Consider the following 27,584-nt stretch of genomic DNA (forward strand, 5'->3'; position numbering starts at 1 on the left):
GCCAGTGTTGGTCAGTATAAACACTTTATAAATCCTCTGTATGAGGTACTCGTTAGTACCAGCCCAAGGAAATTCAGCGCCTGTTTCCCCAGCCCGGAGAACTCTCTCTCCCTCTGTTGGCTTGGTTGGAAATAAGGCCAGTCTCAGACGCATGGGCTTCATAACAAACCGCATTCCGCCAGAGTGAAGAGAGAGGGGAAAAAGCCTGGGTCATGATTTTTTGATTTGCCTTTTGGAATTATTGCCTTTGTCTGCAGTAAGAAAAATATACGTTTCATTTGGGGGAGGGGGTGGGTGGGTATCAGACACGGAGCTGAGGGGAGGCTGCCAGGAGGCCAGGACTGAGATGAGAAGCAGCGCAACAGAATATCACAGCTCAAAATGACTCCTACCATGGCAGGAAATTACGAATCCGCCCTTCAGACAATTGTGTCCTACCTGTACATCACTCAGCCAGTTCAGAACCAAACGCTGGGCCCCTCCACACGGTCTGGTTGTCAAGCAGCATAACCAGAACCTCCTAAAACACAACCCTCTATAAGTACCACAGGTTAGTGGAAAAAAGGCTGGCCCAAGCCCCTTAGCAGGTCTCTCTTTTATTCACTTTCTCTTTCTTTTACTCGCTATCTTTCCCCATACGTCTTGCACAGTCCTTCATGCAAACGCGCTCACGCATGTACATGCACGGCGTGGTGCGCATCGCTGTGCGGTTCGTCGTCAACGCTGCCACGCGCAAAATAGCAGGCCACGGATGTATGGCGGCGGACGATCCCTTGCTCCTCATCCCTCCTGGCGGTGGGAGGGTTTGATGAGGATCCAAGTGAACAGAACACATGGCACATAAACTGCCGTCCAAGACGACTGGGGCCCCATAATGAAATCAGCGCTACATTGGGGTGGGGGGCAGGGAGACTGGGAAGAGATGAGAAATGGAGGTTTATGGTGTATGTCTTCCATATGCAGGGGCGCTAACCCCTCGCCACAGACCGTGAGCGATGAGGCCAGCAGGGGAAGGGTGATGGGTCCAGCGTGGCCATTGGTCAACAGCTGCTGATGACATTATGGGGGTGGGGGGGGGGGGGGGGGTGGGGCAGGATCTACTGTTTCACTCTCCAATTGCTTAGCCCCTGATGTGGTTGTATCTTGCTGCCCATTAGCTTTGCCCCTGACAATATCTTACATCACATTGGCTTAGCTCCTAATAAATGTATATATCTTATTGGCTTAGCTCTTGACGAGATTATATCTTTCAGCCCATTGGCTTGCATACTGTATAGATCTGAACTGGTTTAACTCACCTTCTCTGTACTCTAAGCCCTCCAAGGCTCGGCTATAACGATGGCCTGATGGCCCCGGGCCAGTAAAAAATCTAGTCGGGACTAATAAAACTAGCAAGACACTGTCCCTATTGGGAAAAATTACAAGAAAAAAATTATAATCGCATCATAAACTCAACATCCTCCAGTTGTTTGGTAATCTGGCACATGCACTAAACTACCTTGCACCTCTTTGTGTGCGCTTTTGGCCAGTCAAGAGTTGAGCAGTGATGTAACACAATGGAACTCAGATGCACTGTAGTCTGTCCTAAGTTCCCGGCTAGAGAGGACAAATGTGGGCCTTTGAACAATGTCACTGACAACTTTTGCAAACAGTCCCTGACCAGCCATGCCAATAATAAACAGCACCTGGTTAGCATGACAGCCTAGCGGATGGCTGACAATCCGTCTCCATGGCCCTTGACTGTACTGGCCAGCAATTTAAATGCAGATGCCCATTGGGTGATGGCACGACTTATAACAACCACATACCTAGTAACTAAGATAGACCAGCTGGTCGCCTTGTTCCCTGAGGTGAATTAGTTAGTGTTTTGTTTAAAAGTCAAATGTTTTGTTGACTAATCCTTTTATCATTTTTCATTATTAGAAATATATTTTTTTATGTTTTATATATCCAGAATGCATTTCATAAAGGATTAAACATGTAAAGTAAGAAAGGTATTTGTTTTGTATGTTGTAAAGCTGATAAATAAAAACTTTTGGAAGAAGGCACAGAAAATAAATAATTGGGGGGCCAGTAAGTTTCAAACTCACTGGCCCCACTGGGACAGTGGCAAAAAATGTTAATGTTGAGTCCTGCTCACTATTTCTGTGTTTGAATAGTTCCGTTTCTACCATTGCATCCAACCAAGCAGTGTGATAGGCAAGGTTCCAAATGCTCCACAAAAGCTCTCCTCGCACCATTTGAGCTCAAATGAGTTCCAACTTCTGACCAGTTCATGTAAACACCCACTTAAAAGTCCTACAAAAAGTGTATGAGATTTATTACAGATAGCTTGCAGTTGTGGGTCCTTTGAATAATATGGGACATGAATCAAGTGCAAGCAGAAACACAAACACTGACACACACACACGCACGCACGCATGTCAGTGCTGTACGAATATGCCCACAGTACATAAAAACAAGCAAATATAAGCAGCTCACCACTGCACGTCTAGATGCCAAAGACCAGTAGAGACAGCAGACATCCAGAGAATAATGAGACTTCTTGAGTATTTTTGCTAGAGTCCCCTTTAATCCACATCACTGTAGTGCTGCAAGCCCAGAGCGACTGTGCTCTGTGGATGTTGGCACGCCCTCGGCCTGTACCCTGCACCGCGAGTCCCCCATCCACTGCAGAACCAACGCCCCGGCTCAGTCCTCCCGTCCATCTCCGACTCTCCACGGTCAACCCGCCCTTCTTTCATCCTGTCCCCTCGGTTCCAGGCTCTGGCAGGATCAGTCTGAATCCGCTGGCTCAGAGGCCGGCAGACCCATCGGCTGTCTGTGTACACACACACACACACACACACGGGCACTTGAGTACACACGCTTGCATCATACCCAGGCATGTGCACCCATGAACACGCACACTCTCTCTTTGTCCAGTTGCAGTTGGCTCTTATAACCAATGTAATTAGAAATAGGAACATTTAATAACCCCCCCCCCCCCCCACTGCTGATATAAAAAAAAATAAAAAAAAATAACACACAGCAGAAAAAAATAACACTTCACATTTCAGCGATCGGGAATATCATCTAGACCGCAACAATTTCCTATATGAAGTAGCGTCTAGCCCTCTGAATGGTAGAAAGGTGAAGCGGCTACTCCAAGGTCTGAGAAACAGGAGTGAGTAGTGAAACACAGTTCAGAACCATGAGTACCTCCCTCTCTCGTTTCCCTTCCCTTTGCTCCCAATAACCAAATGTTCTTTATTTTTCAATGCAGGAGAGTGAGATTTACTTAGAGAAATTAAAGATTTAACATTAATTGGGCCACGTGTTTGGGGCATTCATTCAGAGGTTCCCTTCCCAGAGAAAAATATACACCACTCTGGAACAGACTCATCCTGTATTTAGCACTTACACTAACTAACCCACTTACTGTTTTTCTGCTCAAACAATGAAAAATAAAGTGAGATTTCTTAATGGACAATCTGATTATTTTCATTGTGTGTAGACAAGGAGGGAACCTAAAACTTCCCTGACATGCAGAGGTCTGGACCCAGACCCAGAGCTCTTACACAACCCTCTGGCTGTCCTGCTCATTTCTCTGAGACACAGAGTGGGATTCGTACTGATGAGATTATAATTGAGGATAAATATTATTAACTGATATCTGATACAGTGGTTGTGTGTTTGTGCAGGAGCTGGAATAGACAAGGGGCTGGAAGGGGATGCAATCAAGCACACAGACACACACACACACACACACACCCCTTTGGTCTCCCTCTCTCTCCTCGCCCCAGGATTAAAAATGCCTGTGAAGGTCCTAGAGTGTGCACTAGCCAGCAACCTTTCACAAGCGTTTTTGTCCAATTAGCACAATAAATGAGTCACCTGTTGGTGAGGTCAAGGATGAATGTTTATGAGTAACTTTCCAGTGTACCGTCATGACTTGTCTCATACAACACCTACTGTACAGTATTTCTCTCTTTCAGTTTTTCTCGCTTTTATCTCTCTCTCATTATTCTGTCCAAATTCTAATTTTAACTCTAACTTGGCTTTTTTTTTATCATAGGGTATCGTCAAAGGTAACATCCTTTGTCCATGCTGGCTTTATTTCCTTTCACAGCAGAATTGCAGTCATGATATCAGTTGAAGCTGATTAGGATTTCCTGAGACATTCATGCTAAGGCTGCAGTGAGTATTACAGTAATGCTTCTATTGGAAGTCCGTCCATGGAGGATAAGACATTGGGGCTTACAGAACTCCTCTGTCTGGGCTGGCCATCTCGCTCTGGGGTATTACATACCCATCTGTAACAGAACCGGGCTTAATACTGAACGGTCTGATGTCTATTTCAATGTAAAACAACTAAGATTTAACGTTTATGCTTAGTTTGTTTGTGTGTGTGTGTGTGTGTGTGTGTGTAAATGTGTTTGTATTTGTGTGTGTGTGTTTAAATGTGTGTGTGTGTGTGTGTGTGTGTGTGTGGGTTAGGTCTTACTGAACTCATGGGGACCAAATGTCCCCATGAGTATAGTCAAACCAGAAAAGATTGGCCTAATTGGGACCTTTTGCCGGTCCCTGTGAGGCAAAAGTCAATTTCCAGTTCAGGGTTTAAGTTCAAACTTACAATTGATTTTAGAGTTAGAGTTGGGGTTTCTTTAAGGTCCTGGCGTTGTTGGTTAAGTTTAGGGTTACGGTTAAGGTTAGGGTCAGGTTTAGGGTTAGATTAGGGTTAGATTAGGGTTAGGTTTAGGGTTAAGATTAGGGCAAGGGAGCATGCAATTTCGATTTTCTGGTCCCCATGTGGGTAGCTGTACAAACTTGTGTGTGTGTGTAAACTCACCATATCACACCATGTAAATCAGTGGTCCCCAAACCTGTCCTGGGGCCCCCCAGCCAATCCATCTATTAGATGTATCCCTGAGCTAGCACACCTGAATCAACTCATTAACTCATTAAAACAACACTACACATCACCCAAAGAACACCATACCCACAGTGAAGCATGGTGGTGGCAGCATCTTGCTTTTCTTCAGCTGGAACCACAGCCTTAGTCAGGGTGGAGGGAATTATGAACAGTTCCAAATACCAGGCAATTTTGGCACAAAACCTTCAGGCGTCCGTTAGAAAGCTGAAGATGAGGAGGAAGTTCACCTTTCAGCACGACAACAACCCAAAGCACACATCCAAATTCACAAAAGCATGGCTTCACCAGAAGAAGATTAATGTTTGGAATGGCCCATCCAGAGCCCAGATCTGAATCCAATTGAACACCAGTGGGGTGATCTGAAGAGGGCTGTGCACAGGAGATAGTCCTCACAATCTGAAGGATTTGGAGCGCTTTTGCAAAGAAGAGTAGGCAAATATTGCCACGTCAAGATGTGCCATGCTAATAGACGCCTACCCCAAAAAACTGAGTGCTGTAATAAATTCAAAAGTAATTTTTCCCCCTCAAAGATTTCAGTTTGTATTTCAATGTAATTGTTCACGTTATAGGTCACATTAAAGGTGGAAAAAGTTCTGACATGATTTATCTTTGACTCATTCTTTTACATCACAAGAACCTTGCATTTTAACAGGAGTGTGTAGACTTTTCATATCCACTGTAGTGAGGAAACATAGAACACACAAACAGAAATCATCCTCAACAGCCTGGCTGACTACACCGAGTACAAAGATGACAGTGTAGAACATGAAGAAGTGTCATCAACAGCAACAAACTCTTTCCAAAGACCTTAGTCAGTGTGAAGCCGGATCAATTCATCTCCCTCAGCATCGTCCTTCCCAGCTCCCTGACAAGCAGCCAGTAAAAACAGACCACCAAACTCTCCAAGCTGCAGGTCAGTGGAATGCCAGCTCTAAGGCAGTGGTGATGTGTGAGTGGTGTCCCCGAGCAGCAGTGAGTATCTATCAGTAGACCTCCGATGAAGTAGCAAGGGCCTCACCCTCCAGACTGGTGTCCATCACACACACACACTTCAACACAAGCTCAGCCTGGCAGAAGCCCAACACTGCTCTGTCAGCACCGCTCAGCGCTGTTTATTTACCAGGTGCCAACATGTCTATCAATGGCCGGGCTGCTTCTGTGCCAGGGACTTGGTGTTGAAAGGAGGGTCTGACACCGAAAGACCCATGTGTCCAAATTAGCTTTAAAAAAAACAGAGGACATAGTCAAAGCAGAGGTGCTAGTCTAGGTAGAGGAGCTAATCAAAGCAGAAGAGATAGTCAAGGCAGAGGAGCTAGTCAAAGCAGAGGAGCTAGTCAAAGAACAGGAGCTAGTCAAAGCAGAAGACCTAATCAAAGCAGAGCAGCTAGTCAAATCAGAGGAGCTAGTCAAAGCAGAGGCGCTAGTCAAAGCAGAGGCGCTAGTCAAAGCAGAGGCGCTAGTTAAGACAGAGGAGCTAGTCAAGACAGAGGAGCTAGTCAAGACAGAGGAGCTAGTCAAGACAGAAGAGCTAGTCAAGACAAAGGAGCTAATCCAAGCAGTTGCTCGTCTGAACAGAGGAGTTAGTTAAGACAGAGAAGCTAGTCAAATCAGAGGAGCTAGTCAAAGCAGAGGCACTAGTCAAAGCAGAGGCGCTAGTTAAGACAGAGGAGCTAGTCAAGACAGAGGAGCTAGTCAAGACAGAGGAGCTAGTCAAGACAGAAGAGCTAGTCAAGACAAAGGAGCTAATCCAAGCAGTTGCTTGTCTGAACAGAGGAGTTAGTTAAGACAGAGAAGCTAGTCAAAGCAGAAGAGCTAGTCAAAGCAGAGGAGCTAGTTAAAGCAGAGTTGCTTGTCTAAACAGAGGCGCAAGTTAAGACAGAGAAGCCAGTCAAAGCAGAGGAGCTAGTCAATGCAGAGGAGCTAGTCAAATCAGAGGGTCTAGTTAAAGCAGAGGAGTTAGGCAAAGCAAAGGAGTTAGTCAAATCAGAGGAGCTGGTCAAAGCAGAGGAGCTAATCAAAGCAGAGGAGCTAGTCAAATCAGAGGAGCTAGTCAAATCAGAAAAGCTAGTCAAATCAGTAGAGCTAGTCAAAGCATAGGAGCTAATCAAAGCAGAGGAGCTAATCAAAGCAGAGGTGCTAATCAAAGCAGAGGAGCTAGTCAAATCAGAAGAGCTAGTCAAATCAGTGGAGCTAGTCAAAGCAGAGGAGCTAATCAAAGCAGAGGAGCTGATCAAAGCAGAGGAGCTTATCAAAGCAGAGGAGCTAGTCAAATCAGAAAAGCTAGTCAAATCAGTGGTGCTAGTCATAGCAGAGGAGCTAGGCAAAAGTGAGTAGCTAGTTAAGGCAAAGGCAACATTAGGGCTCTTCTGAGGCTCTTCTGGGTCCTGACATTTGTGTGAGGGAGGGTTAACAGGATAGCAGGGGTTACTGCTGGGCTCTTCTGAAATGGAGATACTAAGAGCATACTGTCTCCCTCTCACCCCATCATTCCACAGTCTCCACTTTTCCCTCTTGTTTCTTTCCACGGGAAATTTAGACATAATAAATGTACCTAATCGCTATCTCATAAAAGTGTCAGTGGCTCGTCCCAGTCTTAAATATAGGTGTATTAGATGGCAAGGCTGATCTCCATGACTGTTCTAGAGTCTGTTGCTACAGGCAGACTGGAGAGAACTATTTCTGTCTCAGAAGTCCAGTAAAAGTTAGAGTCTCCCTAGTTTTATCATTAAGGTAGTTAGAGTCCCCCTTGTTTTATTGTTTTTATTCTAGTATTTGTTTTTATTCTATTGTATTTTTATTTAATTTTTTTTCTTTATAAAACACACTGAAATGCTTCTATGTATGAATTGTGTTATAAAAATAAACTTGTTTGCTTTCTTGCTAAAAAAGGCCAACCCCTTTCCAATCACTCTCTGGTCCTGTCTGCTGTTAGACACACAGTGTTCCTGCCTTTCCCTTCAATAGAGTCAATAAAAAAAAGGATTGGGAATGACGTACATTCTTTGTAAAAAGTCTGGCGAGCAGTTTCCATGATTGGAAACAACAGTACAGTGAATTTATAATCATAGTGTCCCAGTGAATTTCAGATTTGCATTATATTTGACAAATGCTGAGTATATTTTCAGTGTGCTAAAATGCTACTTCCAATTCCAAATGTTTTATAAGTATGCTAAAGCATAACATGACTGGGTCCATTTTAAATAGCCCTTCAATACTATTTTAATACTGTACTATGTACTCTACTTATGACTTCTGGAAGCAGAAGAGGGATGTTCCTGTTCACATCAACAGAGATGTGGATTGTACAGTGGAGTCACCAGGTTTATGACCCTCTGTGTTCACATAACCGAGGAATTGTCATGGATCATCAACGCCATTGGTGTTCTCAACAGGGCGTAACTTGGGCTCTGCTCCCTAAACAGACTAAAAACATTTGGCTCACAACCCTGGTTCCATTCTAAATACTGCTGCCAGGGTGTTTTCTGGATTAAAAAAAAAAGGGGCTTTGATAGTGGGCGTGGTTATGGGCGTGGCCATTGGAGTGGCCAGGGCAGTGCCAATCGGCAAAATCACTCCACAGAACTCATGAATTTTACAGGCCCGTCCCTGTCTTGAGCATGTTTAATACCAATTATTGAAGTTCTACACATTTCTCTAAGGACCTGATTGAAATATTTGTCATTTTAAATCACTTTCCCATGGAGTTGAGAACATTGTCCCAGCAAACATTGCTCACATTCAGCCTTTTTTTTCTGACAATAGCCCATCAGCAAAATGACATGCCACACTGCTTTGGATACTTTATGGATATTCATGTCCTATTATATCAGTTACTTTTAAGAAATTTAGCAGATGCCCTTTTCCAGAGCAACTTGTTGATTTCAAGTACATGTCAAATCATCATTGAACTATTCTGTTCAAACAGTTGTGATTTCACAAGTAATTAAAAAAAACATTGCTACTGTTTCTGCCTAGATAACTTGTTCAACTAGCAATAATTCAAGCCATTATTGGAGGAACAGGCCAAAAATAAGTCTGATTGTGAGTTAGAGAGCAGTTGAAAGCCCACAGAACCACTGGGAAAAGTTGTACACATTTTCCACCTCTCACAACGCAGACTACTGTGTAACAAAGCAGCAGTTTGTTTTGCTAGATGGCTACTGATTCATATGAAATTATTTCTATGGCATAAAAAACCCTGGCTAGTATCAAGAGCATCCTGATCAGCTGCATCGTGGCTTGGTAAAAGAGCTGTTCTGTACACAACCAAAAGCCCCTACAGCGCTAAAGTCAGTCCTGCACTTCACTAGAGTGTTGGACAAAAACCTGTAGCACGATCAAGCAATCAAACCTGTAGCACCCACTTTACCGGAGCGTATAGTCTTGTTCTAAGAGGCTCAGGGACGGTTTCTGTTCATATACACAGACTCTGCTTGAATGGACACATATACAATCACACAAAGCCGCTCTGTATGTTAACATGCTAGGTAGTAAAACCACCTCAGCCATTTTGGAATTACAACAACAAAGGCCCCAATTGGGTGACTATACTTTAGTTGTACATTGAAAATTAGCACTTCAGGCTGATATTTGGACAAGCACTGTCTGCTTATTTAATAGAAAAACGACAACATACGTTTCTTATAATTGATTCATCTGAACCTCATGTGACTCTTGAAATGAAAATTACATTGTAAAGTAGGCCAAAAGTTCCATCTCACTTAAAAATTCACAAATACAGGCGTTTTGTTTAAACTGCTCTTACACACAACTGCATTAACTTCATAAGTACCAAATAAAGATCGGCAATTATAGGTGAATAGATCAGGGACTTTTTTTGTATTATTATTTTTTGGGTCAATTTGAGATCCGGGGCTATTCATAAAAGATCTGGGGCTATAGCCCCGGACACCCAGGCCTAACGACGCCACTGCTCTTCACAGCAATTATTTGCATTACAACCCTTTAGAAAACATCTGCTAAATTACTCAAATTTCAAATATGTTGTTAATCCTATTATTCACAATAAAATGTCCATTTACATTTCCGAGCATAATGTTGTATCACTTAATAAAACTGTACCTGACAGTTTGCATTCTCAGATGTTGCTCATCGTGCACTGACAAATCACTTGCACATTCAAAGAGTAGGTCAAGATGCCACAGATAGGAAACAGTCATAAACAGGTATACTAACAAATTAACATGAATAAAGAGAGAATAGAAAACTTGATCAGTGTAAATTACAAACACAAAGTAAAACACTGACTTAGTTTCTGCAAATGAATGAGCTCCCTCACCACATTAAAAAGTGAAGCCCTTGTCTGTCAGGTTACAGATGGCGATGGAGTCACTGAAAACACAGAACATCACGCCATATCATTGCAAATATCAACACATTAACAATCATTGGCTTTTTTCTCATCATATATCTAAGAGAACCACCTCAGCATTCACATTTGTTTTTAAAGTATTTCCATGTGTTTTGATTGGCCTATAGTAATGTTTAACATACAGTAGAGGGAACAAGGGAGATCATTAACACATGGTTAGTGCTCTCAGATGTACTATCCAGCACCCTGTCCCAGGGGCCTACTTTAGGGTTTTGAACATGCAGACTGGTGGGAGACCCCCGATGGTTAAAGGTCAACACCTTCCATGTGCACCTTGCCATAGACAGGTACAGAAGTGTTGTTAAGCTCTTCTGTCATTCAAGAGATCTATCCAAAGGTGCTTTATTTATTCTATTCACATGATGGGTTAGGCCGGTGCTATTTAAATTAATAACAATGAATGGGCAAATGGGCTAATGAGGGAAAAGTGATCGCCCACTCCTGACTAGTAACAAAGGCTCCCGTCATAATGTATACCTTTGAGGCTGCTGCGTATTGGGTGCTATTTTCTACTTTAGCCAATGGCGCCACCTACTGCATCGGCGAGAATACTACATATATACTGGAACCAATGCATAGAGGAGGTCGCTGTTATGTAGTACAATGCAGAATAACATGGTATTGAGATGCAGACCACGTCATATTGCTTCTCTTCGCGTTTATCAGTAATCGGCACATGGTCAGTCCAAACATTTGAGGTGATCCCACATCCCCCGTTAATGCGCCCTGTGCCGTGGATGACGCACACGCGGTGTCCGACGTATGAGCGAACGTCCACTTTTTGCTGCTGTTCAAACTTTTGTGTCCACGGTGTGGGTGTCTTGCAAACAAGTTCTTGTTCGATACGCAGGTCTCTAATTAAAGAAATGCACGAAGTGAAATGTGGTAGTCTACACATCCAAAGCAGTAAATCCGTATGCATCTACCCGTAAATGGTCTCGTGGCGGCCCACTTGCATAATAACAAGGCTTGGACTGAGTAATTGTGTCCAAATGAGGGGATCATCATTTTGCAGGAGATGATTTTAAATTGATGAAATGCATTAACGTGGGAGCCCCTTTGATCATTGGGGTGATCTTGTTCTTCTCGTCCTTGATTGAAGATAATCCCCTGTTAATTTTAAATGAATAGGCCACATAGATCATTGGATTTGGTGACACCTACATTTATTAGCATTTAATCTCGTGAGTCATTCAACAAACAACACACAATGGAGTGTCCACGCAAAAACAAGTAAACCCGCAGTTTTCATTTGCGTCATAGGGTTGTGTATTCGTTTACTCTCGTTCGTTTGAGGGACAACTGGCCTCATAGAGATAACGAACACCACGCTACAAAATCCAGCGAGGCCAAGTGAACAAAAAACGTAGTCTTCTAGTTCATGATGTGAGGACGTCATCGGTCTTTTTGTTAAGCATACGTTTTTTCCCCTCAATTTGTGTAGAATAAGACTTTAAACCAACTGATATCTTCAAATTAAGCATATGAGACATAAATAGGCTTATAATGTGATTTACATACTGTTTATTATTTCCAGTCGATTTTTTTTATACAATTGAATATTTTTTTGTGTGAAACGGAGATTGGTTCAGACCAACAGGCCAAATGACCCGTGTGCGAGCAATGACCCATCTGCAATTTGTTGGTCAAATGATTCATGTTTATTTTCTATTGGGGGTCTCCTCCAGTATTTAAATCCGCTATACTTAAATGGATAGGGCTTTAAATGGTACAATCGCCCAACACTCTCAGGACAGTTGCGCTCCTATCAAAGGCAGTCATAGCCTAATCACTGATCCCTAACCAATCGGGCTCAGTTGACTATGGCTAGAATGTTAAAACAGGTTCTATGCGTTTGGCTGGTCCTCACATTACGGTTAAGAACCGTGTACATGTTCAGTGTTGCCTCTGACAAAGAAACTAAAGAAACTATTCGGAAAGAAAACCATTTGGACAAAACAAAATCGGCTAAGATGGACATTTTCAATCCAAATGATTTGGCTCACAGCTCTTCCGTGCCTCACAGAAGGGCACCCCAGTTTATGCTCGACTTGTTCAATGCAGTTGCGGACTCCAATGGAATCTCTAAGAACACGGAGAAACTAGAGGGCAATGTGGTGCGGAGCTTCGAGGACAGAGGTGCGTAAACTTCAAACGCGTAATTACGCACTCAATTTTATGACCAAGCATATTTGTAAATAACGTACATTTAATCATCTCAAAGGGAAACGTTTTAGACGTTTTTTTTATTTAATCCTTTTTACGCAGGAAATCTCGGTGGAAGGTTTCATTTCTTCAACTTGTCCTCGTTTGGCAGAGACGAGAAAATGATCAAAGCAGAATTTCGCTGGTTCAGGCAAAAACAACGTATTTTCCTCGGAAAGTCGTATGGACCCCATTTCTACAAGGTAAGCTCGAAATAGACTAATGTGTTTTGAAAAAACTAAAGAATGTACGATTTAAGCCATGTTTTGTGCCCAGGTCGACCTCTATGAAGTGACGGACAGCAGAGTCAAACCCTGGAGAGCGAATCTAATTGCGTCAAGAGTGTTGCCTTTATACACTCAAGGATGGGAAGTCTTCAACGTCACGCAAACGGTAAGAATGTAATCAGTGTTTCACAAATCCTATTTCAGCGTAACGTTTTCAGTATTTAACCCCCATAATTGTTTTTCCAATTACAGGTATCTAAGTGGATTCACAACAGCATGGACCATAATGGCATTCTGTCTGTTGTGACTCTATCCTCTGGTAAGTGGATTGAGTCGATCGTGCCATCAGACGGAAAGCGCCAGGAAAATGCGTACCTGGTTATATTCTCAGACGACGGAAGAGGCTCGACAACTAATAGATCGATTAACCAAGGTCAGCCTTTTGTTTAGATTTATATATAGATATACATATGCAATGGCGTTTTTATATGTAAAAAATTGGTGTGGCACAAACCATTTAAAAATATAGAATACATACCAGTAAAGCTACAAAACTCCCTCTAGCTACTCATGTGTTTATTTAACACATCAACAAACAGCTTGGCTCCACAAAACACTTAGAGGACAGAGCAGCTTGCTTCTACCAGGTGTTGTAGTACACATACTGGAGAAAGAGAGAGACCTTCTTGTGTAATTGCTCTCTTTCTCTCTAAAACACATGTAAAATTACCACGGTCACATTTACAAACCTAAATTAGGAATGCAACCAAGCTCAGAACAAATGTGCCAACAGGGCCATATGCGAACAGCAATGAGATCAACACCACTGAAGGCCACAACAAAGCAGAAAGACAACTTTTTAGGGATACAGATCCATTCAACAACCTTAATAGATAAGCATGGACACACTGACACTCGTCACCATCTATATCAATCGATCCAGCACAAAAATATGACCAATGCACGAACGAGCAACACAAAGGCAGGATGATAAAATATGCTTTCACTCACCAAGGCTGAGGGCTCACTTGAAGAGAAAGGTGGCACGGCGGTTCTTCCTCTGGGCAAACTTTTTTGATGACTTTGGGAATTAAGTCATGTAGCTGCTGAATCAGCTGGCTTTCGATGGACAACATGGCCAATGCGTTGAGTCGCGGCTGTCCCATGGTATTGCGAGTGAAGGTTTTTACCCCCTTCAAGGTGGAAAAGTTCCTCTCTAACTCGGATGTCATCATGGGTGTTATGATAATTTTCAGCTGAGTGATGGTCTCAGCAAAATTCTCCTCTAGGTTGTTCTCATGGATGGATCTGAACAGAGACAGGGCCGTCTTACCAGTGTGAAGCTCAGTGTGGCGGTACAGAGTGGTCAGCTCAGATTTTCTTGAGGCCATAGTTTAACCGCACAGTCAAGATATAGGGAATGACAGGACAAATTGTGGGAAGAGCGAGCTGTCAACCAGCTTGGCAGCGATCAGGTGGTCACTTTGTGAAAACCTCTGCTCCACTTGGGAGATGACTGTGTCGCATGCCTTCTTCATCACCGGTGCTGTGTTGGTCACTCGTCGGCCTGGCTCGTCTGTTCCATTGTGAACGGTGGCAGCCCATTCATCAGTTTGCTTCCGCATATTCTCGACATTCTCCTTGAAACGGGTGAGCGCACTGCTAATCCCGTTTTATAAAACATCAACTTCTGGCATAAGGATTTTTTATTCTTTCCAGCAGCTGCAGAAAGGCTCGGTCCCAGAGTTTTTTGACAGGCCATATGCCTCACTTATGGTGGGCTCATCCCATCCTGGTTGTGTGCGTATGTCCTCCATACACAGGAGCAGCACAGTGCGGTTTTCCCAAACTGCATTGACAGTTCTACTTTTAAAGTTCCATCGTACAGCGGGTGGCCTTGGAATGCGTCTCTGTGTTGCCTCAGCAAGTGCTGCAACACGTTTTGGAGCACCAGAGAAAAAGGTGTCAAAAGCAGTTAAATCTGCAAAAAACACCTTCAGGATGCTCATCCTTATTGAACAAAGTAGCTGCAAGGTAGTAGTGCCTCTGAAGTCTCGAATCGCCCTCATTCATAGTCTCTAAAATGCATCTGAATATTCCAGGATTCAGGGGAGTCCACCAACTCTTCTTTCCCCCACAGTGCAGTTTCAGATTTTCCACACAGTTTAATACATGTTATGATCCGACTGAGAACGTACCTGTTTTCCTCCACCTGCTTGTTATGCTGCTCAATGGAGCGCCTGTATGTACTGTCAACTTGGGCTGCAACATTTACCCTTCCAAGTAAGCCCAATTTCACAGCATTGTCCAGATGACTCCCGCTGCCCTCAATGTTTCAAATCTTTGTAACCCGTCCTCGACAAAGTAGCATCTCCACCAAATAGCAGACATGGAAAACAGAAGAGTGCCTTCTTTTGTATGCTAACTGTTAGCCACTTTTTCTTCAAAAACCACTCCATGTTAAACCTGCCGTTACTTTTACCAGCAGTTTGAGTGATGACAATATCCCATGGCTGATGGGCACCAAATCGCTTTCCTTCAAGTTTCTCGAGTGTGAAATCCACTTTATTCATTTTTTTAAGTTATCTGGCGTTTGTGAAGCTAACAAGCTAGCTAAGAAAATCTACCCTCCTCGCTCTTATTGCCGACTAATGTTGGCGCCAGACAGCCTATCAGGTCTGAAATACGAAATTAGGCTGTAGTGGGGCTACGGTTTGTCAGCCCCACTTGGCGTCAAATTTGTGTGATCTACATTGATCACACTAACATTCTGAGCATGCATATTAATATTTTCACACATGCAATGTACATTGCATTGTGAGAGAGGGGCTAGCCCCACCTTCATGCTTAGCCTATGGCCTAATACTGCGAACTCGAATTGGCGGAACGCAGTCTGAAGCAGCAAGGCAGGGACCAATGAACATGAAATAAAATCCTAACACAAAAGATTTTAGGAACATGTAATTTAGGAAGATGCTATATTCATAGATAATAAATTAGAGGAAGTAATCTTCGAGAATAAAAAAAAACGTTTGTTGCAGTTCTTTCTGTTGACAACAGGTGGGGTTGTGCCCCACCTGCCCCTATTGACGGGTCGCCCCATGTCATATGTTCATACAAATAATTAGCCTGGGACCGTTTTCATCAAGGGGTTTGAACACGTGTCAATGGGGAGAGTTTGAAATGTACTTGGAGGGGAGCTGGTAAAAAATGGGGGAGTTTTTCTTAATTGTTTTTCTTGATGACTGGACAGGGGAAGTGGCATTGGTTTCCTTGTTTTTATTATTTCATTGTTTGATTATACACACAGCCATGCTCATATGGTATTAGGCTTTGTTCAAATGCTCCACAACCCGTAACAGCCTCTGAAAGCACGTGTGAGCGATTTCATTGGCCATGCCATATGTCATAAAATGTACACTTTCAAACGCTTACTTTATTGATGAAACAGTTTCAAAATGATTGATAATTTAACAGAAACTTGCCAAACAGTGTAGTTTTTCCAATAAGTCATTCACCAAATGAGTCGAAATTGTTCCAGTTTTTGTTAGCAATTGCTTAGATTAAATAGTCCCACATCCAATATAATCTTGGTAGAAAATTTATTCTGAGAGGGGTGCAAAATAGTATAACTGTATGATATTTGAAATACTAATATCCCTTTTGTTTTATTTGTTTTTAGGACATGTCGGCAGTGCCAAATCACCTGACATTCCAGCAAAAGTACTGCTTAGAGAGGGCAGGGGCAGCAGGAGGACACGCGCAGCCCCTAGTTATCCCAGAAGTTCATCCTGCCAGCGTGTCCCCCTCTTCGTTGACTTCGACGAGATCGGCTGGGCCGGCTGGATTATTTCTCCACGCGGTTACAACGCTTACAACTGCAAGGGCTCCTGTCCATTTCCACTTGGAGAGAGTCTTCGTGCCACTAATCACGCGACTGTGCAATCTATTATGCACGCGCTAAAGCTGTCAGACGACGTGGACACACCGTGCTGCGTGCCGGACGAACTCCAATCAATCAGCCTTCTCTATTTTGACGACGAAGAAAACGTGGTTCTGAAACAGTATGACGATATGGTGGCAGTCAGCTGTGGCTGTCATTGACTAGGGTGCGGTTCAGCTGCTGGCTGTTTTCATTGTGAACGCATTTCAGCATCTAAAATATGTATGGACTATGATGACGTGCATCTATTGAATTTTGTTTACGTTTTGAGTCAGGGCACTGGAAGGTGGTATATGGAAGCCACTGTGCGCTGAACAATGTGATTAAATGAAGCTTCCGGGTGATGGTCTTATAAATAGGTGACTTTGAAAATCGTTAGTAGTAATTTACTACTCACAGTTATGTTGTAATGTAACCCTTGCATGTTTAATGTATGACCCAATTAGGCACCCATTTATGTATTTTTCTGAGCACTAAACCCAAAGGTTTGTGATTTCACCATTTTAATCAGTTGTTTAGCGCTCTGGCCGAATTTATGTAAAGATACCTGGTATGTAACAGTACTAGTCAAAATGGAAACATCCATTCACTTGAATGGGAACGTGCGTACAAACATTTGACTGGTAGTGTTACATCTCCACATAAAAATACACTACCTTAGTGCAGTTTACTACTGTAATTTGGCAGCCTATGAAGGCCTTTAAACTGCAAATTAAAATGTAAGTTTAACAAGATTAAGAAACAAGAACAGAAAATAAGTCTAGTTCTTGATAAGTTTAATTTTAATTGGAATGATTTACAAAACAAAACGCAGTTGCATTATCTAGCCATTCAATGCCAAATACGACCAAACAGTATTTCCAATTATTATACAAAAGTTATTTTCACTTACATTATTTGCATTTCAAGCATTAGTATGAAACAGAATATGCAACTTTCAATATTTAGTTACATTAAATATTTTACTGTGTGGATGCAAAACTTATATTACAGTGAAATAACTACACTGATATTGACTACTGAAACGTACATGGAAACATTGTGTCCTTATGTTTAATTAAATTACTATTTTTTCTACTGTAATTGTGTTTTAAGGGTAACTTTATGGAATATCGTCTCAAAATCTAAACTTTGCATATCAAAAAGAGATTACAGCAAACCCTGAAAAGAGGTGGAATACCACTTTCATTATTTTCTTAAAAATGTTCTAAAGATGTAAAACCAAACACATGTGAAAATACATATGTACATGGAAAATCCATGTCCTTTTGCTTTACACTGTAATCTATCAAACATTTACAAATCATATATTTATAATACATGAATCCCTGAAGTCAGACACTCCCAAATGCCAATTATAACTTACATCTACAGTAGCTTGTTTGAACTGCAAACTCACAAATGCAAATGAACACTACTTCAACTCTGTTAAACTTTTAACAAAGCGTTAATACCAAAAACCTCATTAGCTCACACAGTCATAATGTTCCTCCGTACCCAAGAACTCCCCTATCGTGTGATCTTGTGAGCCATACACTGGCTCTAGATAAGGATGCCCTTCATTGTTGTGGTTATACCACTGCTTTTCAAGCCTTTGTTCAAATTGTTCCTGGTCCAGCTGTGAGGCGTGGACAACAGAGTTCTGTGTTGAGATGGATGAGACAGGCACTGGGACAAAGGAACCATGATAGATCACCCTTGGTGCATTAATCACTTCCATGGTGGAGGCCTGAGGCATGGGGTCCTCTGGAGGCTGAACAGGTAACTGCACGTAGTTTCCAGTTTCTGGATCAAAGAAGGTCTTGGTCTTGACCTGGACGGGCATGTCAAATACAAAGTACTGCCCAGAGTCTGGGTCCTGCAACAATTTCCGCTGGGTCATTGGGAAGGAGGCATAACCGTGCTCTATGCTGGACTGATGAGAGAACTGGCTGGTGTAACTGGACTGACGCGATAGATTAGGTTGAGGTGATGTCAAGTCTATAACTTCACTGGCATAGGAATCAACACTGTGGTTCCGGTTGTCTGGTTTCTCTCTGTGGGATTTTTCTCGGGCTCGGCCCCTCTGAGACAACTCATCCCTAATCGACTTCTCAATACGGTCACTCCTTGGCTCTGGCCTATTCGTAGAAGACGCCTCGCTGCTATTCATTTTCTTCTCAACCTCATCACCTATGTGTCTGTCCATGCTCTGAGCTCGATGGCGTGGTTTTTTCTCACTTGTGGATCTCTCACTGTTTAATCTTTTATACTCACTGAGTGCTCTGTCACTGCTAAGGAATCTTTTGTCTGGCTTCTTGCGACTTTGTTGCTCACTACTACGGCCGCGACGCTCCGATGTGCCATGATTTGGTTTATCATGGTTACAGTCTTGATGCTCCGTTTCACCATTCTTGAGTTTCTCACCGCTACGACTGCCATGCTCCGTTCTTTCTTGTGGGGGCTTCTCACTGTCACGGCTATGGCGTTTGTGTCCACTATTGAGGTGCTTCTTACCATTCTGGGCCTGGAGCTCTGAGTCACTGTGCCGGTGATTTTCATTACTGCAGCCTTGAAGCTCCGATTCAGCATGACTGCACTTGTCACCGCTACGACTGCTGCACTCCGTTCTTTCCAGCTGTTGCTTCTCACCACTGCATGGTTTGTCACGACTATCGCTTTTGCTACTTTTCTGCTCGGATGATTTCCTGTTTGGATAACTTCTGCCGCCATGGCTCTTACTACTACTGCAGCTCTTGTGAGGTTTGATTTTTTCCTCTTCCTTCCGCATCCGCCTGGTGGTCAGCTTCATGGCTTTGAGGAGGGCCTTCTCCGACTTTGGGGGGACTACTGGGGGTCTTCCAGGACCTTGCGTGTTGTTCCCGCTGCAGACTGAACCAGACCTTTCGCTTGGAACTTTGGAGCCCTCTGGAGTGTTGCAAACTGTATCCACAGTGCCCCCTTCTGAAGAGGGACTCACCCCAGGATGTATATTATCTCCCTGAGGGACTGTGAGGAAAGATCCGTATTTTGGGCCTCTTTGGCTGTTATCTTGGTTCAGTTTTGAGGGAGACAGTGGGGAGTGTGGAGCGGGGAGAGAAGCGATCTCTTTAGGTTTGTCTGGTGTGATAGCAGCGTCATGGGGTTCAAGGATTTCAACATTATCTTCCTCGTCCTTCTCAGAACCAGTTAAGCTCTCCCCGGGTGAGCATGGCTCACTTTGGCATTTTTGTGTGTGTTCAGGATTTAATTTTAAAGGAGACAGCGGTGAGTGCGGTGAGTGTGTCTCTTTACATTTTAATGGCTTCTCTGGTGTGTTGGCAACATGTGTGGGAGAAAGTATTTCAGTGGACTCTTTTAGATGATCAAGATGATCTTCCTCGCTCCTCTCTGAGCCACTCATGCTTCCCCTGGGTGACCACGGTGCACGTTGCCCTGGGTCATGGTTTGTCTTGTGCAGGACCGGTTTCACCGTCTTTGTTACTGGCGAGACATGATGACTAAATGTGTTGTCTTTCACTTTGAAAAGAGACGGTTTTCCCTGAACTGGGGAGAAGACGTTAGATTGAGATGTTGCTGGTTGATTGTTTGTGCTGCCTTTGGGGCTCTGGACCCATCCTCTTTGGTCCATCTCTCTACCTGTAGACTCCTTGTCCTCCTTCAAGGAGATATCACTGTCTAGTTTCGGAGAGACTACTGGCTTGTCTTCAACATTCTCATTTTCATGGTCACTTACAGAGTAATACTCCAATTCTGTTCTCCTCGGCATATCCGCTCTCACACATTCCGGCACATTCTCTACACCTTCGTCAACCTCCTCTGATTCTGCAATCAGATTCTCGAATGAATGATAGACATTTGAGTCAGTTTCAATGTTTCTATGAAATGAACTCTCGACAGAGAAGTATGACGACTTCGAGGACATACTGTTTTGATCTTGTTGACCTGGATTTACACTACTTCCATTTGACAAAGGGGACAATTTTTCTGTAATATCTTGGACAGCTCCTTCATCAACATTTACAATACATTGCTCACGCTCAACTCCGGTAGATGCTACAAGTGTATCGGTTTGTCTTTCAGCTTTTATCTTTGCATCGAGGTCCTCCCTATTTGAGACTTTGCCCCTTGCTTCAATTTTGTCATTATCGCCACCCCTACTTGAACATTCCTCTATGTTTGTATCCTCTTCCCCCACAGCCATAGCATTCACACATCCTTTCTCATTCACTGTGCTGTCTTCTTTTTTAGAGGTCCCCTTCTTGCTCCTGGGTGGTACCTCTGGTTTGACAACAGGTGCATCTGGTTGACTCTCCTCTGTAACTACCTCATCTTTTCTAGAGGTGTCATCTCTTGTTTCAACGGATGCTTCAGTAATCATTCTATTACTGTCCTCGGTTGAGTATTTGCTATTATTGTGTTTTTGTTGGTCACATGCAGTACTAATGTTTACTTGCTCCTGGTGCTCCTTGATAGGTTTTGTTGCATTTTTATTTTTGGCATATAACCTGTGATCTCCGCTAAGTTTTGTCTCAGTCTGGGAAATAATTTCTTGTATCTGATAATGATCCCTCAGATCTCCTAGCCTATCTCGCACCTCCTTTTGTTTCTGCACTGACGTCTGGGTAGTGTCCTGTCTAGCTAGGCTTTTATCAGTCACTGTGTTATTGTCCTCTTCTTTATTAAATACTTTATTTTTAAGTTTCTCTGCTCTATCGGATATGATTTCCTCAAGTGCCATTTTAGCCTTGTCGTAATTGTCATTGATTAATGATTTGTTTATGACCATGTTGTTATCTATCTTTGAGAACACATTGTGCCTTGTTTGCTCCTTCTCTTTATTTATGAATACCTCTTTCTTAGCAGATGTGTTTCCACGCATAGAAAGCATACCCCTTTTGATGTTCCTAAGCTCCCTTGAGATTAAATTATTTTTTGCCTTTGCTTCCTCATCTATCACTGGTTTCTCCTTCAAATTCTCACTGCCCATAATTTGCCGTTCACTCAGTCTAGTCTTCTCCAGCTCTTTTAGTTCATGTAAGTCACTCATTATATGTTCACGATCTGTCATATCCATCATCTCTTTTAACCCAAATTTTCCCACGTCTTTCTTATTCACCTTAAAATCAGTTTCAAAATCTTCCTCGTCCTGTTTTTTGTCACTGTTCTCCATCACCGCACACCTTTGGCTTTTAATATAGTTATTCTGTCTCGCCGAAAATACATGTTTAAACCTGCCTTGCTTTTTCACAAGCCCCTCTTTTTCTTCTACAATACTTTCCTTTTCTTTTGCTGCAACTTCTTTAAATGTATTGGTAAGTATATTTTCAGTTGGATATATTTCCCCTGCTGTCTGTGCCTCTGTCTGTCTGTAGCTTGGCTTTGGTATTGAAAATGAATAAAAGGAATGTCTATCCTCTCCTACAATTGCATCATTATCTGTCGTTAGAGGTGCCTCTGTTTTGACTGCGTTGTCTGTGCTATAGAATATCTTGTTTCTGGTGGTAGATATTGCCTCCATACCAGCTCTCATGACCTCTTGGACAGTGTCTTTAACGTTTAACTCTGTGATGTCCTTAGTTGAACTTTTGGTGTGGTCAGATCTATTTGAGGACAGTGTTTTATTTTGGGCTGGAATTAATGTGTCTTGACTTATTCTGGCACTCTCTTCACTTATGTGTTTTTCCTTCAGTTCCACCTTCTCTTTTGTAGGCTGGTTAGTGTTCTCGGATGTGTTTAGCGATAACACTTTGTTTCGTTCTGTAGGTACCTCTTCCCTATGATATCCTATAAGTGTATGCTGGTCAACAATGTTTTTCTCCTTTAGTTCCAAGATCTCTTTTACTGGCTTTTCTGATACCTCTGAAGGTGTCCCTTTCTTTTGCGTTGAGGGATGATGTTTTGTCTCGTTTGATGTATTTGGAGAAGGTACATTCTTTGGTGTCGTAATGCACAAAGTGTCCTTATTGACTGATGGTGAGATGTGTTTAATCTCTGGCTCGGTGGGACTCTTGTAGAGGTTCAGAGTTGGGTATGTTTGTTTCTTAGTGAGATGGCTCTTGTTCACCTTTGGGTTTGTAAAGTGTATTCCGGGGCTCCTGCTACGTGCCGCCTCTCTTTTGGTTTGCAATAAGTTGGATATTAAGTAATTGTCTGATAGATCTGAATCTAGATATTTCTCAACTCCAGCATTACTAGATTCAGCAACAGCTGAGTTGACAGGCTGTCCATCTAATTGAATGGCAGGTGTGTTTAAACCAGAGGCTAGAATGGCAGGTGTACTGAAGCCAGAGGCTGTACCTTCAGATGGAGCTTGTGCATATTTTAGTAGTCTCTGTTCCAGAAGCTTTGGTGGCAAAGTACTCCGATCCACCTGTTCGGTTTTAAACTTAGGTGGGCTGTACCTGCTCTTGACCCTTTTCCTGTTATCCTTGAGGTTGAACAATAAACTGGACACAATGGATTTATAGCTTTCTCGTTTGACAACCTCAGGGGTTGACCCTGATTTGACTGGCGACACATGCTCTAAGTCTAGGAGAGGGAGATCGACGAGAGAGGGAGAGAGCACTACTGACATCATGTCTGAGGTGTCTGTGGCCTGTCTGCACGGTATTATTGGAGTCATCAGCTGAGAAATGCTGAATGGGGTGAAAGAGCATGGCTCCTCTGCCTCATTCACCTTCACAGACTTGACTTCCTTTTTATATGGCAGAGGACACTCCTCCACCAGTTTAGGGGTTTCAGTAGGATGTGAAATCACTCCTGTTTGGTTGATGGGCACCGTGCTCTTGGCTCTAGCTCTGTTTCTCCTCCAGGGGGCGCTGGTTTCGCCGTGCGAAGAGGTGTCTGATGCACACCTTTTTTCTGATATTGAGGGTTTTGGCAGAACCTTTGGTGGAGGACGAGGACGAGGAGGAGGAGGAGGAGGAGGTTTGACTGGTTGCTGCTGCCCTGTCTCCTCAGCATGCGTAGTCTCTGTTCTGTGTGCATCGGTCAACTCTTTGTATAACGGGGAGTCGTACCATTTAGGGAGGTTTTCCACCTCAGGGAGGATGGCAGTGATGTTCTCCTGGCTGAATGGAAAGCGGTTGAAATCCCTCCATGACTGAAAAGGGCTGAACTCGCTGTGGAAGAAAAAGTTTTTAATGTTCAGCTTCCGCAACTTAAATTTAGACTTGCCATTTTTAGTCTTTGTGGACTTTTCGTCCACACCTGATTTCTTGGCTGTCAGGCTGTTGTAATCTGAAGAGAATTCCGATAGTTCCCTTTCAATGCTAAGGAGGGCAGATTTATCCCACGAGTCCCCATTGTTGTCCTGAAAATCGCCATTTTTAATCAGCAGACCCTGGCAGTTCTCCTCAGTAGCGCTGAATGCCTTGAGGAGAGACATGCTGGACATGCCCTTCTGTTGCCTCCAGGGCTGAGTGTCTTGGGCACTGTTGACTTGGTGCTTTTTACCAGCGTCCTTCGTCTTTTTCAGGGGATCCCCCACTAGAGGCTTATGACAGCTGAAAGGGGAATATCCATGCGAGACCTCATCGTTGTATACGGCCTCGTCTCCGACACACAGGCTCCGGAAAGCGCGGTCAGTGAGAGTGCTGACTTCTCGGTCCGTCTCGTCCATGAAGATCTCGGAGAACCCATTGGGGAAGCGGTGGTGGAGCATGGCGCTCCGGTGACTGACATGTGGGTGCTTCTCCACGCAGGTCATGTTGAAGGATGATAGCTGGTTTCCCTGAAAAGGTAGGAATGATATTCAGTGTCACATTCAAAGAGGGAAAAAACTGCTTATAGCATGTACAGGGTTTGACCAAGGAAGGTTCTGGGCTTTTTATGGACATATGATTTGGATGCAAGGGTTCACATTTTCTCAGCCAAATTATGAACCAAATTATGAACTTATTACCAGCTACAGTAGATGTTATGGTATTTATTTTTTGCTTTTCGTAACTCTTATTCAAAATTATTTGTGTACATGATCTTGTTCCCAGACACTTCTGCCCAAATGCATAAAATCTTGGCTGGAACAATGTATCAAACTTGGCGTTCATTAACCAATTAGAAAGCTGTGAGACATTCCTAGCGCAGTGGGTATTACCTTCATCTACATAATCTACCAACCAATCATCTTCCAAAATGTATCCACACACGTGTCTCTCGCTGTGCGATAATGTTGTTGTTTGATCGCTGACCTTTAGTGCAGCTGAGCTGTCTTGATACTCAAGGCAGAACAAGGCAGTTACTTCTTCAGTAACTTCTTCAGTAAGATTACTCCCAAATAATGAAACAGTCACTCGCTTTTAATTCGACCAACTTTTAATACTTGTGGTGCTAGGTCTATATGTGCTGTGAACAACAACCTGGGAATGACGTTCTTGTGTGTACATGTGTGAACTCTATCTTGTTGCACTTTCTGTGGTGAACATAGTGTCTTTGGTTACAACATTCCTGGAAATGAGCATAGGTGTGTACATCAGGGGTCAACAACAAGCGTCCCGCTGACCAAAATAAGCCAGCAAGTTATTTCGTTTTTTGTCCGTACAAAACGCTTTTTGCCCCCTGATAATTATTTTGCTGCGTAATTCATATAAAAAATCGAGAAACTCTCGACCTAAGTTTTCCAACAAACAAAATACAATGATGTGTTTGTATCCTAACATAAACACAATTTTAAATTTCTGTTTGTTTCCAAATACAGTACATTTTATTAAACAATATATTTATGTTCCAAATAGCTGAATATAGTTGCCTACTCTTTGTGTATTGTGCATCAGTGTGGGTAGTATGTTGATAGTCTATTGAAAGCGTACATGACATGGTTAGCTTCATTATGAAAATATACAGTAATTCTAGAATGTGAGTTATGGTCACGCTTACATAAACAATTCATACACCATGATGCTCTTGAAACATTTTAGGTGCAAGAGCATGTTTACATGGGGTGCGGATGAATCAAAAGCCTTTAATAATTCACAACATCATTCATAGTGCACTTTACAGCAGCTGCTTAGCTTAGTGCAGCTATCTGAGTGAGGCCTAGAATAGCTCATTAACCCATTTTGATACTTTGACCTGGGAGCATAACCGTTGGTCAACTCTTCACTGTTATAAAAAAAAACGCTCATATAGTAGGTACAGCAGATTAGATGAATGTAGTAATATAGTGAGGGCACTAAATGTATAGAAGAGTTGTATTCAATATAACATCCTGAGAAAAACTTGATTCAAAATCACTGAACAATTGACAGGATTTTGTTTCATCTCTGTCATCCCAGTCTTTCCAAAGTCAAACATGTATTTTCAGTGTTTTGCCTTTTAATGTAAAACAATGTACTGCATTAAGTAAAGCTGTAAATGATATTCATGAGTTGAGATGAAAGAATGCATCCACTTTCCAAAAGAATTTGGCCGGCTGTGAACTATTTTCCAATGCATATAATATGATCTGTTTTAAACCGGGTGATTCCCCTGCATCTGGTTGGTTTATTAATACCAACTACAGCACAGAACCTATCACTCCCCGAGGTAACCATTTAGTAACATACAGAACTTTTCAGTAATATACAGGAACTATTAAGGGTTTTACAGTAAGTATTCAGTCATATACAATACCTTTTGAGTAATATAAAGTTATTATTCAGTAATATACATTACACATGTACAATAATACAGCAAATGTTAGATTAATGTCAGAAATAAATTGGTCTTAAAAATATTTAAAATGTCAAATGTTTCGTTTAAGGGCAAAATGTGGACGATAGGTATGTCAAATTGATTTGGCTTATTTTGGTATGTCAAATTGATAGAAATATTTTTATGATGACTATCAAAAAAATGTAATAAAAAATTGAATTAAATATTACATGTTTGTTATGTACCTGTGCTATTTGTTTGTTAAGGTACTACTGTAAATGAGATCAACTTTGAGGTCACTTCACTCACATAATCCAGGTGTGATTCAGTCTCCTCACATTTCCATGCATTGGACAGTTTAAACTGTATGCGAAGATACGATGGTAATTTACCTTGCGATTGTGTATTCCATGTTCAGTGTAATGGTCAAATCAAGAAAGTGGGTCCTGAGAAAACTCCATAGTCCTGATGAATCCACTGCATCTGCTAAACCATTGTAGGTGTGATTAACAAAATAACAAGCAGAAAAAGTAGATTTTGAATAAATAATCAAAGATCAATTCTAACTTACTTAAGCTTTAAGATCCATGTAGTAAATGCAGCGGGGCAGAGGAACCTAGAAGTTGAGCATGGAAGAGTAGCTACCAAAATAGACCCAGAACTGAGCCTGGCCAAACTGAGCAGTACAACTGGAAGCAGCTAGCTAGCCCACATATTGGAATAAACATGTTGGTGTCGAGTGGCAGCAGGCCCATGAAATGGAAATGCTCATTGGCTAATTTTAGTAACGAAGACCATGGGCCCATAGCAGCCCAATAGCTTTACCTTTAAGCGCCTTGAAATACTACAGTAGCTATTCATATGAGGGTTGATTGGGGTTGTCTCTAGCTCCTGTTAGACACATGGGGTTGTGGGTTAGATACTGGCTAGCTTTTATCCTGTGACTCACTTGAAGGCACCAAACAAAGTGTCACATTCCTTAAAGCGTAGAATGAGAGGCAAATCTATCTGATGACCAAGACAGGTCAGGGCCAGTTCCCTCACACATTGTCCACGCTTTTTTTACTGGGTCAAGTTGTGTGGTGTGTTTATGTCACTGAAGTTGCTTTTTCAGTGAAGTGAGAGGCCTCGTTTCTAGTAACTTTCTTTACGTGTAATTGTGGTGACCTTCTTCCATGGAAATTTCATAACTCCTTTGTTCAGAAAAGGACTTGATTATCACAGACATAAAGAGAGTAATTGAAAAGCTTGTGATCCTGCTGACAAATTTTAATTCTGATAATTCCTACA

General features: G+C 42.5%; 2 protein-coding genes across 4 annotated transcripts; one reads left to right on the forward strand and one right to left on the reverse strand.

The window, feature by feature from the left end:
• Positions 1-12,238: 12,238 nt before the first annotated feature.
• On the forward strand, positions 12,239-17,384 carry LOC109615754 (bone morphogenetic protein 2). The gene is made up of 5 exons (XM_020046246.2): positions 12,239-12,446; positions 12,576-12,715; positions 12,789-12,905; positions 12,992-13,172; positions 16,422-17,384. Exons 1-5 carry the CDS (start codon positions 12,281-12,283, stop codon positions 16,841-16,843), a joined length of 1,026 nt encoding a protein of 341 aa, XP_019901805.2. The 5' UTR covers positions 12,239-12,280; the 3' UTR covers positions 16,844-17,384.
• A 59-nt stretch (positions 17,385-17,443) lies between these two features.
• LOC106024298 lies at positions 17,444-27,192 on the reverse strand. 3 transcript variants are annotated; one of them, XM_020046245.2, is made up of 4 exons: positions 26,866-27,192; positions 26,687-26,780; positions 23,874-24,396; positions 23,557-23,785 (listed from the first exon to the last, which is right to left on the reverse strand). In XM_020046245.2, the coding sequence occupies exons 3-4, from the start codon at positions 24,370-24,372 to the stop codon at positions 23,655-23,657; spliced, it is 630 nt and encodes a 209-aa protein (XP_019901804.1). In that variant the 5' UTR covers positions 24,373-24,396; positions 26,687-26,780; positions 26,866-27,192; the 3' UTR covers positions 23,557-23,654. The 3 variants fall into 3 exon arrangements, with proteins under 3 accessions (XP_019901803.2, XP_012989321.2, XP_019901804.1); XM_020046244.2 differs by having other exon boundaries at positions 17,444-24,396; positions 26,687-26,777; positions 26,866-27,176; XM_013133867.3 differs by having other exon boundaries at positions 17,444-24,396; positions 26,866-27,176.
• Positions 27,193-27,584: the final 392 nt, after the last annotated feature.

The sequence above is a fragment of the Esox lucius genome, chromosome 5, assembly GCF_011004845.1.
Source record: "Esox lucius isolate fEsoLuc1 chromosome 5, fEsoLuc1.pri, whole genome shotgun sequence".
In the NCBI taxonomy this organism is placed as follows: domain Eukaryota; kingdom Metazoa; phylum Chordata; class Actinopteri; order Esociformes; family Esocidae; genus Esox; species Esox lucius.

Coding starts and splice junctions, on each gene's coding strand:
- LOC109615754 (XM_020046246.2), top strand. CDS start 12,281: ATGGACATTTTCAATCCAAATGATTTGGCTCACAGCTCTTCCGTGCCT. Junction 12,716..12,788: donor ATGGACCCCATTTCTACAAG/GTAAGCTCGAAA, acceptor TTTTGTGCCCAG/GTCGACCTCTATGAAGTGAC. Junction 13,173..16,421: donor TAATAGATCGATTAACCAAG/GTCAGCCTTTTG, acceptor ATTTGTTTTTAG/GACATGTCGGCAGTGCCAAA.
- LOC106024298 (XM_020046244.2), bottom strand. CDS start 24,372: ATGACCTGCGTGGAGAAGCACCCACATGTCAGTCACCGGAGCGCCATG.